Here is a 13,609-nt window from a genome sequence, read left to right as displayed (position 1 = left end):
AGAATTTTATCCTTGTGCAAAACTAAAACTCTGTACCCATTAAACAATTCCTCCCTATTTCCATCTCTCCATGGCCCCTGGTAAATCTCCATTCTACTCTCTGTTTCTATGAATTTGACTACCTTAGCTACCTCACATAAGTAGAATCATACAGTATTTTGTGATTGGCTTGTTTCACTTAGCTTAATGTCCTCAAGTTTCATCTACATTGTAGCATGTGACAGTATTTGCTTCCTTTTTAAGGCTTAATAATATTCTTTTGTATGTATATACATTTTGGTTATCCATTCACCAGTTGGTGGACATTTTAGCTACATCCATCTCTTGGCTATTGTAAATAACGCTGCCCCAGACATGAATATGGAAATATCTCCTCAAGACCCTGTTTTCAATTCTTTAGGATACATACCCAGAAGTGGGATTGCTGGATCATATGATAAATCTATTTTTAATTTTTTGAGGAACTGCCACATTGTTTTCTTTATCAGTCTTACCATCTTACAATCCCACTAACAGTGCACAAGGGGTCCGATTTCTCCACATCCTCACCAACACTTATTTTCTGTTTTTTCTTTTTAATAGTAGCCATCCTATTATAAAGTGATATCTTTTGAATTTGATTTGTATTTCTCTAATGATTAGTGATGTTCAGCATCTTTTCATATGCTTGATATATCATTCTTTGGAGAAATATCTATTCAAGTCTTTTGTCTTTTTATTAGGTTGTCTTTTTGTTGTTGTTATTGAGTTGTAGGAGTTTTTTATGTATTCTGAATACTAACATCTTATCAGATAAAAGATTTGCAAATATTTTCTTCCATTCCTTAGATTGCCTTTTTACTCTGTGGATTGTGTCCTTTGATGCACAAAAGTTTTTAAGTTTGGTGTAGTTCCATCAAACTCTTGCTTTTGTTGCCTATGCTTTTGGTGTCAAATCCAAGAAATAATTGCCAAGTCCAATGTCAAGAAGCTTTCCCCCTATGTTTTCTTCTAGAATTTTTATACTTTTGCATCCTATGTTTAGGTCTTTAATCCATATTGAGTTGATTTTTGTATATGGTGTAAGATAAGGATCAATCTTCATTCTTTTACATGTGGATACCCAGTTTTCCCAGCAGCGTTTGTTGAAGACTTTCCTTCCCCTTGAATGGGCTTAGCATCCTTGTTGAAGTTTATTTGACCAAATATGCAAGGGCTTATTTCTGGGCTCTCAATTTTGTTCCATTAGTGTGTGAGTCTGTCTTTATGCCACACTGTTTTTATTTTATGCCACACTGTTTTAGTTACTGTAGCTATGTAATATGTTTTGAAATTATGAAGTGTGAGACTTCCAACTTTGCTCTTTTTCAAGGCTGTTTTGGCTGTTTGGGGTCCCTTGAGATTTAGTCCCTGTGTGACGTAAGTAAACCTGTTGTGCCTAATTCCTCCTTTTCAAAATGGGAATACTAGTACTAACTTCATAGGAGTTTTATAAAAATTAAATAAAATAACAAGTGTAATGTGCTAAGAACACTATCTGGCAGAAAGTCAGTTCTCTATAGTTATTACCTGTAGGGAAAAAGAGTAGATTGTGTCCAGATAAAATATATTTGCCCAAGTTGTTACATTTTTTCCCAAAGTAGAAATAGCTTTACTGATTTATTCTTAATAAAAACACGTTTCTTATAATGAATTTCAAAACATAAACATAGAAATAATAATGATGATTACCAAAATTCATTAAGCCTTTATTATGCTAGCCATTGTGTGCTAAGTGCTATATTTTCATTATCTCATTTAATAACTCTATAAAGTAGTTTCTATCCACAATGTCTTACAGTGAGTAAGTGGAAGAGAAAGGATTAAAACCCAAATCCTGTCTAACCCAAAAGCCCTTCTGTTAACTATACTGTCCTTCAAGGATAAAAAATTAAAAAGGAAAAGAAAAAATAACCCATAATCCAAACACCCAGAGATAATTACTGTTAGACTATTGCTATGTACCCCTATAGACCACCTTCTATAATATATATCATATTTTATACTTTATTATATGGTATACATTATATTCTGTTTTGTAATCTCTTTATCTCCCCACTATACATGTGAGGTATTCCATTGTTTGGAAACAACATAATTTATTCAACCAATCCATACTGACAAATGTTTGGTTATCTTCAGATTTTCAGTATAACACACAGAGTTATGATGACCATTCCTATACACACATCTTTAGTAACTTGTATCATTATTTCTTTATGATAAATTCCCAGAATTGGTACGATGATATCTTTTGATACCCTTTCCTAGAACTGTTTTAACAATTTACACTCCCACAATTAACACACATGACTATTTTTTCCACACCATCTCTAATGCAGGGTATTATCACTTTAAATATCAGATAGTTGAAAAATTCTCTCTTTTATTTTGGTTTATATTTCTGTGTTGTAGTGAGGTTTATTGGACACTTCTGTAACTTCTTTTGAGAACATTCTGTTGATATCTTTTGCCCATTTTCTAGTAGGGCACTCAACTTTTTTTTAGCCATTTAAAAATTATCTTAGTTTACCGAAATATATAGTAATACACATACATTTGTTTTAAATTTTTTAAATTCCAAAACAATGTCAAAGTTTTTCGTTTTGAAAAGGGAGTATTTTACCAATAAATAAATGTAAAAAGTGTTATTATTGGGCCGAGCCCGTGGCGCACTCGGTAGAGTGCTGCGCTGGGAGCGCGGCGATGCTCCCGCCGCGGGTTCGGATCCTATATAAGAATGACCAGTGCACTCACTGGCTGAGTGCCGGTCACGAAAAAACGACAAACAAAATTAAAAAAAAAAAAAAAAAAAAAAAAAGTGTTATTATTACTATGTTTTTTTTTTAAATTTTGGAATTTCACTCACAGCCTTTCAAATACAAACGTATACTGTGAATCTCTTAGATCATCTAAGAAGGGGATTTAATTTCAGTCTTTCATGAGCTTATTTGACTGCATATTGGTAAGTTTTTGGAACCTAAATTAACACCACCTGAATTAGTGTTAGAAAAAAATTTGGGATAATAAGCTATATAAATTTTTATGTAAATAGAATTGTGCTATTTATCTTATTTCTATAATTTGCTTTTTCAGTGCTAAACCCAGTAACCACCCCATATCTCCTATGCAGAAAAAGCTGCTGCAGAGCCTCCCCTCTATAGGCATTGCTGCAGTCTTTGCAGTTACCTTAGACCTTAACAAAAGCTACAGTGCCCACCACCTTCCAAAGGATCACTGGATTTCCCTTGGAAGGCAGTGGGTTCTTGAGCCTCATTCATAAAGCTGCAGCCAAAATCTTTTCTTCAATATTTGGGAGGTGTGGCTGGTATCCTCTTTGTTCTTCAATGCAACTTTCAAATCACTCGATCTCCTCCACTTTCTAGCAAGACAAAACAAACAAATCTGTGCTTCTTTTATATCTAGCCAACCATAGCCATTCCCCTTTTAAGTTGCAATCTTTATCAAACTCCTGGACATTTTCCTCTCTGTTAATTGAAGACTTTGCACCTGGTATATAGTCTGGTGTCTGACGAGAGCTCGCCTCTCGGGTTGCAGATAGCAGCCCTCTTGCTGTGTGGTCACATGGCCTTTCCTTAGTGCATGCTCAGGAAAGAGTGAGAGCTCCAGTGTCTCTCCCTCTTTTATAAGGATATCAATCCCATCAGACCTGAGCCCCACCCTGGTGACCTCATTTAAACCTAATTACCTCCCAAAGGCCCCATCTCCAAATACAATCACATTGGGGGTTAGGGCTTCAACATAAGAATTTGGGGGGGACATAAACATTCAGTTGATAGAAGTAGGGTAAACAGTATGTTAGTTGATTTATTAATCAATAAGAAAGCTAAGACACTGTACCCCCTGAAAAATGATAATATCTTTCTAGTGAGGAAATTGAACTGTGCTTAGACATACCTGCTAGTAAAACTTAATTCAAAACAATGCCAAATTAAAAAAATCTTAGACCACAGAATTATTTTCAAAATCAGCTTTCTTATCATTATTTTGTGACTCAGATTATCTGATTTATGACAGTGAAATATGAAAACAAAACTAGCTTGATAATATTATTGTGATACATGTAAGGTTTTTATACCCAGGTTTTAATTTGAAAATTTAAAGTGTTTTTATGAACATTTCCCTTAGGCAAACCTACTAATAATTATAAATCAGTTACTGTGAATTTTAAATGATCTCTAGTTTTTCTTATTGTAAAAAGACCAAACATTACATGTTTCAACAGTGTCTTTAGAATTATGAAATTATATATTATATCCTCACATATGACAGTGGGACACGGCTATATTCTCTAGTCTTAATTATAGGAAAAATATAGACAACTGTAAGGCCTAGCTTTATTGTTTTATAAATGAGCCAGTAAAGTTCATTTTAGTGAAATGAGCACACACTTTTCATAAATTAAAATAAATTTCACATGGTAAAGTACCCATCTTCAAAATTAATTTAATTACATGTTTAAAGTTTAATTATATTTAATTAAGCATTTATGTTTAATATGAAATAAATGAATTATCAGTTAACTACTATGAAATGAAATACTGCCTTGATAATTAAAGTCTATAAATTTTCCCATTCTGTGCAAAACTGTTAGTTCTCCAAAAACATTCAGAAAATATACATTTAAAACACTACAGGATTATATCCTCACAGCTGATCTGGTGTAATTTTTCTGGCACCTGGGTTGATCGGTTGAACATTTACTGCCTCAGTAAATGGAGGCAGTATGGTATAGGAAAAAAGAGCAGAGGTTTTAGAAACTTGGGTTTGAGTGTTAGCACAGTTACTCAGTCTGCAACAATGGGAAGGTTACTTAGCAACTCTGACCACAAGTTTCCTATACAATGGGAATAATATTACTTCTCTTGGAAGGTTGGGGGGAATTAAATGAGATATCCCATGGTCAAATGCCTGGAACAGTGCCTGAACCAGAGTAGGTATTGGCAAATGTTAATTCCCACCTTCCTTCAGTTGTTGAATGAATAAATAAAAACCTTGTACTTTCTGGTGTAAAAGAAGTTTTGCCATCAAAATATATTTTTTGATGACAGAAGTAACACTGTATTATTTTTTGTTTAATAAGTTGTACTTAATGTACATTTTACAGTTATTTCCCTAAACATTCCAAGCATTCCAAGAATGGAGGCAGTATAGCATTATTGTTAAAACAGATTTTTGAGTCAGAGAGAACTGACTTTAAATCTGAGTTCCACCATTTACTGTTTGAGAAATTATGGAAAAGTTATTTTAATCTATTTCCCAAGCCTGCATGTATATATATGTTTGGTTCAATGTGTGGCATAACTGGGAACTTGTATAATCAATGTAATCTTTCGACCTGAACAAAAAATTAATGATGTTAGTAGTGCAGCTGGTATTCCCCACCCCCCTCTGATTTCCACGATTGGTTTTCACTGAATTTACAAGCTTTTCCCAAGGTTAACATTAGGAGGAACTCAGTAGCAAAACCCTGATTTTTAAAAAAAATTCCTTTATCAGTGCTCTTTTCTCCATTAACACAGGAAGGTAAAGGTGAAAGACCAAAATTTTCTGAAGTAGTGAAGCAAAAAGAAAAGGAGATAAATCAGAAAGATTAAATCTGGTTCTAAACTTAACAACTGAGCCTTAGATAAATCACTCCTGTGAATTTCAGTATCTTCTTCTAGAAAATGGGAATACATACTCTTATACAGTTAATATAAGGATTAAACAAGATAAATGTAAAGTTTGTAGTACAATGACTGGCACATAGTAGTCATTCATTAATGGTAGCTATTAATACTAAGACAACATCAAAACACCACTTCTGCTAAGTTTCTTGCCATAGACTGGTGAACCCCACAAAAAAAGTGAACTTTTTTTTGAAACAGATTTAATAAGAAAAGTAGAATAGTCTTCACTAAGTTCTCAGGTATTATTTAAAGAAAAGAGACCACAGATTTTTAAGTCATTTCAGTTCACAATTTCCTGCTTACTAAATCTCATTTAATAACTCATTTTGAAAATGATAGTTTTACAATGCTAAGGAAAATAGAGGCGACAACCTATTCCGTGGCTTACTGCAATAAGAATGGAAATTGATTGTTCTTTAAATACTTTATAAGTTATTCAATACAAAGTCCTGTAATATTCAGAGTTCTGCCTTAATAAAGATATTAGCAGTATAAGCATGCTGGGTTGTTTTAATACTTAAAACTCTTCACTGTAAAATCAATCTCTAAATCCTCTTGTTACCTAAAATTATACAGATTGTTTTATTTATTCCATAAGTATAAGTATTGGAAAACTTAACTTGTTTACTTTCTGACAGAGTGCTTATCAAAAAACATTGAGCAAGCTGCATTACTTTATATCATTTTCATTGCTATTATTATCAATAAGTATTTATCAGTTATCTATTTGCATTTGGGGCTGAAAGACTCTGATTTAGAACATTTTCTTGAAAATAAAACAAGCAGGTATTGTGAATTTGGTATCCAGACTTTTCAAGTTGCAAATAAGAGTAAGAGGTCAAACAGCTACAGGACCAAAAGAAAAAGAAAACCACACATAATGAAATATTATGAAACATATGTACAATTAAGGTTACATATTATGTAGAAAACTAACATTTATTATTGGGATATGTATCCTTAGATATGCATTCTTTCAAAAGATGTGGTAAAAAGGCATTCTATTAATCTCTGAAATCAGAATTTGCTATTACATGGGACATTAACTTACCAGGGTTCTACTTTAAGAGGTGAAGATATTTTTTCTGGAAGAAAAAACCCATGCCATTTTGAAGCCTCAATTAGTTCTTGTGGTATCCTTTTTGATGCATCATAATAGTGACCAAATCTTGAAGATGATGTTGGTTTAACCTGCTATAAAAACCATATTGGTTTTTAAAAAATATTTTTTAAACTACAATTTATTTGTCCTACATCCAGCAAAACAATAATATACTTATGCATTTTAATGCTAATAAAGAAGAGACAATATACACATACTTATTCAATTTCAAAGAAGCATACAACAACCTTTATTATTTTGAACTATCTACAGTTAGAAATCAAGCTTTTCATCTCTCATGTTTCTTTACTTTAAGTGGTTCTGTAAGTTTGATAAGGATTTACACACCTGTTTTTTTTTACTATACTGTTTACCTTCTTAAATTCAAAAACTTAATATATACAATTCCTAATTAATATGCAAGATTCCACGTTTTAGTGACAAATTAAATACACAGTATCTAATAACTAAACAAAAACTTAAGCCAAATTAATTCATTGAGGGGCCCAAAAAAAACAAGCTATTTAAATACACGAAACAGAGTATCATTTTAAAACTAAATTCTCACAAGACAATGTATACGCATATTCTATATTTCTTACAAACCTAAAATTAAGCTTATAGCATAAAATGTACTGCAATACTCCATACAGAAATAAGGCACATGACAAAGTGGAAGAATGCATAAAAGTTACATTAGATCAATCGAAACCTGGCATGATCATTAGTTCATTGATAATTCCTCTTTTGTGTTCTCTACTAACAATTTCTCCAACAAATTATCTTTCTCATAAGAAACTCTAATAACTATTGACACTGAATTTATTTACACAGGATAGTAATGTCTACTAATATATTATTAGAGTGTTTTGAATGAATTCTCGGCTGATTTCTTTCATTCAACATATTAGAAATATATATACACCTCTAACCAAAGCTGAACTATTAACAAATTCCACCTGGCAATAATTTCTAATAAAAGCTTTGAATTAATCTTATATAATTTCCATGGTCCTGAAAGCTACAAAATAGAGAAGTATCAGAACATTCAACAAAACTTGATAATCTCTGCAGAAATCGAAGAACTACATATAGTAGATTCTTATCTTACTAAGTAACAACTTTTAAATTTTAGATGAGAAACACATATTTGCTTGGCAGTAGATATTTGTATTTAAAAAAACTTCATGAATTCATATTCTTAAATTCCTACAAACATCAAATTATATAGTAACATGGAATAAAACATTTTAAAGTCTAATAGAAATGCTTTTCTCAGATTCAGAGTCCACAGGTTTGACATTTAGTTTCTAAATAAAATGACTGCTCATCCCTCCATAAGGTACTATTTATTTTCATTAATGAAAGAGATCTATTAATTGACTTCAATCTAATCTTTCAATGCAATACGTACAGAATTATTGTGCTCAAAACATGATTTATCCATTTGCCATGAGAGTATTAACAAATAAATTATATATGTTCCTTAAAAATAGGGTGTGAAGTTTTAAAATGTAAAGTTATTAGTCCAAAACAATTTAAACAAGGTCTGTTCTTTGGCCTATAATCTATTCTTTATCCGGATTATAGATCAGAATGTTTTTACTGCAATCTCTGCTAGAGCTCATCTTTTTATTGTGTAAGTCCAAGCCCCCTTAATGTTTTAGAAAGGCCTTGACTAACTGAACTTTGATCTGATGTCTTCATTGAGAAAAACACCAGGTTGCCCATTTTAGATGCAAATCCCCCTAAGGCCCAATAGAATTTAGTAAAGACAGCAAAAAAGAAGAAACCAGAAGTTTCCAGGATCCTCTTTGAGAATCCTGGGGCACACTGGTGTCCTTAATCCATGCAGCACGGATTAAGGTAGGTGATAACCTTTCCTGATTCAAAAGAATAAGCAGAGTGCCTACAAACTGGGTGGAGACTAGGATTTGGCTATAATAAAACACCATGCAATAAAAGCTTGGTCTATGTCAGAAGCCTCTGAAAAGGCCTCAATGTACCACATTCCCAGGCCTAGTAGGGAAGCTTGCAAAAGCCTACCTGAATCAAATAAGCATGAATAATCTATTTTAGCAGACTGGCCATGGGGAGAGAGAAAGAAAGAGAGACTTTTCACTTCTTTTAAGTTTGAGTTAATAAATTTACTAGTGGACTGAAGGTTCCTGAAGTCCTATGCACTTGGAGAAATATGCTAAATTGCCAAGAAGCAAAGTATGCTTTTTAAATTGCCGTCTGTATTAATGTTTCTAATTGCAATATTAATGTCATAGAAATCTCAGATTTGGGATGAATCAAGGCAGAAAATTGATCTCATGCTGTGACAGTTTACATACTGAACACAAATAATTCATAAAAATATAAAAATAAAATTGGAAGCTTTTCCAATTATAATTAAGTTATTAATTAATTTTGAAGTTAAGTTTAGATATCGTTGCTAAAATATTCACATGGTAGACATGAAAATTTCATTACTTATGAATAACTTTAATCTCTCAATAAAAAGATAAAATAAAAGTAAATATATTCTTAGAGGAAAAAACAATTTTGCAAGTTTTTTCTACCTAAGACACATAGCATTAAAATATAACCAGATTTTTGAAACACTGAAATCTTTTCAGGCCTAGACCTGTAAAATAAAGACTTAAATATTTCCTCTAAAAAGATAACTAAATGATGTAAATATAATAATAATAATAATAATAATAATAATAATAATAATAATAATTGATAATTATCCACAAAAAACTGTCATCAATTCCATAAAAAAAATCAAGCTATCATCAATAATTAGTTTATTTCGTTTGGGAAGAACGTGTTGTTTTAGTTTTACATTATGAAAACTTCTATTTCACGTTCATATACTACCTTTTAACTTTGTCATCTGCGGAAGAAAGTAAAATGGAATGGTTCAGTAAAAACTTACTATGCTAAAAGAAAATGAACTCTGACGGAGATACAGGAGGGAAACAGAGCAACAAAACAATACCATACTCCACCTCTGGTGTGTTAGAAAGAAACAAAACTTTCAGAGAAAAGCTGCACCACAAATAAATAATCACATTATATAAGACATTTTTTTTTTTTTACCATTTCTTGTTCCTCAGTACGGCATAACAGAAAGCAAGGACCCACACAGTTACTAAACCACTTTGAGCCTCATTTTGATCACTAGAAACCAGAGTTAATAATTATTTTACTAGGCTGTTGTGAGAATCTAATGCAATACTGGCAATGAACTGTAAATTGTGTATATTACGTAAATTGTGAATCGTGTAAATTGTAAAGCACTACCTAATGTTGTTAATTATATTATCGTGTAATGACTTCCTAGAAAATTCGAATATTCATCACTGTCCTTCGTAATTACATTGGCCTATTGAAAAAATGATATTTGTTGGTCATCTGAACCACTACGATAAAAGGCTAAAGTGTAATGAGAATTTAAAATTATAAAGACCTAATACACTGTCATGAGTTGCTGGAGACATTGTAGGCCACGGTAGAGCTCTACAATACTAAAGAAATTAAGTCTCAGAATATACTGTAGGCTAGCAATTCATGGGGTGAGGAGGAAACAGGGATGGATGATTAGACAGGGCATGTCCACCTTGGAAGGAGAATCAAAATCACATGGTGAAGGAAGGGGAGCTTTTAAAAACTATATACTTTTTCAACTGGATGAAGCACTGTTTTATACTTTACTGAGCTATTGTTATTGATTTACATCTGTATATTCTTATCCTTTATTGCATTCCCTAAATGGGAGCATTACTACACTCTTAAGACTTGGTGACAATTTGTATTAAAAATCCTCTCTGATAATCAACGCACCTAGTTTTGGACCACTTGTTTAATTTTAAGCCATAATTATATTAAGTGCATTTTGTCTCATGTAAAATATAGAAAACCCAAAGTTTCTTGCTTTTTTTTTTTTTAAACTAAGAATGGTAAAGTAAGGCTTAGATTTATAAAGTAGATGATGATGAGTGATCACCAAAACCTATCAGTTTTGGCAAATCATCATATATAAAATTACTATGACAGGCGAATATACATGCTTGTGATATTTCAAAGAAAAGCAAAGAAGCCAGAGATAATTCTATTTTCTCAACTTGACAGACCTCACTTGTAAATACAAGTAAACTTAAGTTTGACCGTTGACTATAAATTCAAAATGTTATTTTATTTATATTAATTAATGCAACTTAACTCAGTTTAACATTTAATTTAGATTGTATACTTCATTCATTCATGCATCTAACAAATAACTATTGAGCAACCACTATATGCCAGTAAAACAAAATAGTCAAAATCTCTTTCTTCCATTGAGCTCACATTTTAGTAGAAGGAGATAGATGATACGTAATAAAATAGATAAATTATCTGCTAGCTTTAATGATGTTAAGTGCCTTGAAGAAAAATAAAGCAATGAAAGGAGATGACAGATAGAGAGCAGTTTTATTTTATATGGAGTGACAAAGGAAGTCACTCCTCAAAAAATATTTTAGCAGACATCTGAAGAAAACGGAAGAATGAGTAATCTGGAGAAGATCATTGTAAGAAGAGCACAATTTTCAAAACACTCACACCTTAAACCTAGAAAACTGCCACTGGATTTTTTAATATACAACCTTGGGTCCGTTTACAGGTACATCATACTCTAAAAGGAGGAATGGAATAAGCATTACTCACACATGAAAGAGGGCAGAAATAGTATCTATAATTATAATTTATAAAGAAACAATGAACTTCTAAAGAAACAAATAATTTTCAACCAGACTAGAAACAAATTTCATAACAAGCAGTAAGAGAGAAGGCTTAAAATTTCAGTTTCAGTTGCATTTTCACTAACAATTTCACTTGAAGATTGTTAATGATCAATGAAAAGAACAAAATCTAGCTGAGAGAAGGGTAAAAAACAAAAGAAAATGGAAGAAACAAGTTATACATAATCTAAAATTGAATTAGTATATTATCTTTAGCAAAAAGCTAAAGTTAACTTAGAGTGTATGTTCATTACTGACTTTTTGGAACACAGCAATAGAAAAATTAGAACATAGTCTCTCTTCACAAATCACAATTAAGCCCAGTCACTTAAATGAATCCGCCAGAGTAAGGCAAGAAGTTCTTTGCTGTTAGGGTTTCTCAAGTGCTAGTCCTACATCTCTTACCTGCTTTAATCTCTATCACTTAACACACATTTTCCTAAACAGACTAACTACATTTATTCTGTTCTCCTGTACACAGTTCTCAATTACATACAAACTACAACTTTTGATTATACAGAGTTTCCCTTTCTTTTTTAATACAAATGTATAATATTCTACTGTTGAGGTATACCACAATTTATTTAACCAATTGCTACTATGGATATTTAGATTATTTTTAATCTTTTGCTATTAAAAATATGCTGCATGAATAGCTTATACATATTTCATTCTACATCTGAATAAAAATATTCATGATATAAATTTCCAAAAGGATCAAAAGATAAATGCTTTTGTAATTTTGAATTTGGTACTAACCAAATTATCCTCCTCAGAAGTTGTACCTAATTTACATTTATACCAGCAAAGAATGAGAATACTAGTGTTCTTGCACTCTTGCTAATACTATCTTACTAAACATTTTAGATCACTGTCAATCTGATAAGAGAAAAATGGCAGGTCAGTGAAGGTTTAACTTGCATTTTTCCTTTTAAAACTAAAATGGGCATCTGTTTTTGTATGTTTAAGAGCCACTCAAATTTCCTTCTTATATTTTTGCCCATTTAAAAAAATTGTGTTGTGAACTTTTCCTTATTCATTTTGGAAGTTAACTGCACATAAGGAAAATTAGTCCTTATTCTATGAGTTACAAATGTCCTCTCTACAGTTTGTAGTTTTTCAGTCATTTAAATCTCACCTTAAAAATTGTGTTATTCAAATAGTTTCCACATCTACATTAGGACAATTCACCATTGCTTAATATGCACCCATTACAACATGTTTTATACCTGCTACGCAGTTGGAGCTTAATCAATATTTCCTGACTGAATGAATAAATACATTTATCACTCACTAAATATTTATTAATTATTTGGGCATTAATATAGGTGCTGAAGATATGAATATATGAGAAAATAAAAAAAGTTCTCTGCTCTCACAGAGAATTCTCAGTCTGGTAGAGGAGAAAGTAATACTAACAATTAACTATAAAACAATGTGAAAGGAATACTTTAAAATATATTAAGTACTCTGGAAAAAGATAAGAAAGTAAAAAGCATTACCAGCAGAAATACAAGCAATTCACAGGCAGCAATTCTCATAGGATGAATAAATATAGTGTTTTACATACACAGGGGGCAGATGCCAAAAAGTTAGGCTCGGATAAGGTTGTATAGATTTTGTATACAATATTAAGAAGTTTGTATTTCATATTATAGGCTTCTAATAGTAAACAAATTTTATCTCACATACTTTCATTAACTAACTGGTAGTGACCTCACAGAACATTCTGCCAAAAAGAATTCTAAGGCTATATCTGAGCTTGGCAGGAGAGTACTAGGTTTGATAGTTTGCCATACATTAAGGAGGGGGTGGTGAAAATAGGAAATCAAACGAGTCATTTGAAGTCAAATAGCAAAGATATTTCTATCCTTAGGAAAGATAACACTGATGTCAACATGGAAGACTAGAGAAGAGTGGGCTAAGGGAACTATGTCTTATTCAGATTGGAATTTTCCTGTCTCTTCTACTATTATGATAATGTCTGATAGACATTAAAGTGTTCTGAAAAGTGAATGAAGTAA

The 13,609-nt window shown here is 31.8% G+C and overlaps 1 protein-coding gene across 5 annotated transcripts in view; it reads right to left on the bottom strand.

The window, feature by feature from the left end:
* The window catches only part of ELP4 (elongator acetyltransferase complex subunit 4), a 263,052-nt gene that overhangs the window by 170,238 nt on the left and 79,205 nt on the right, over positions 1-13,609 (bottom strand). For 4 of the 5 annotated variants that reach the window (XM_063093887.1, XM_063093889.1, XM_063093890.1 and 1 more), the window contains exon 5: positions 6,763-6,905. In XM_063093887.1, the coding sequence (XP_062949957.1) occupies positions 6,763-6,905 (143 nt within the window). The remainder of the gene's footprint in view (positions 1-6,762; positions 6,906-13,609) is intronic. The other variant, XM_063093888.1, reaches the window with a different exon arrangement.

This window comes from Cynocephalus volans, chromosome 4 (genome assembly GCF_027409185.1).
Source record: "Cynocephalus volans isolate mCynVol1 chromosome 4, mCynVol1.pri, whole genome shotgun sequence".
Lineage (NCBI taxonomy): Eukaryota > Metazoa > Chordata > Mammalia > Dermoptera > Cynocephalidae > Cynocephalus > Cynocephalus volans.
This window is presented reverse-complemented; position numbering and strand designations above follow the sequence as displayed.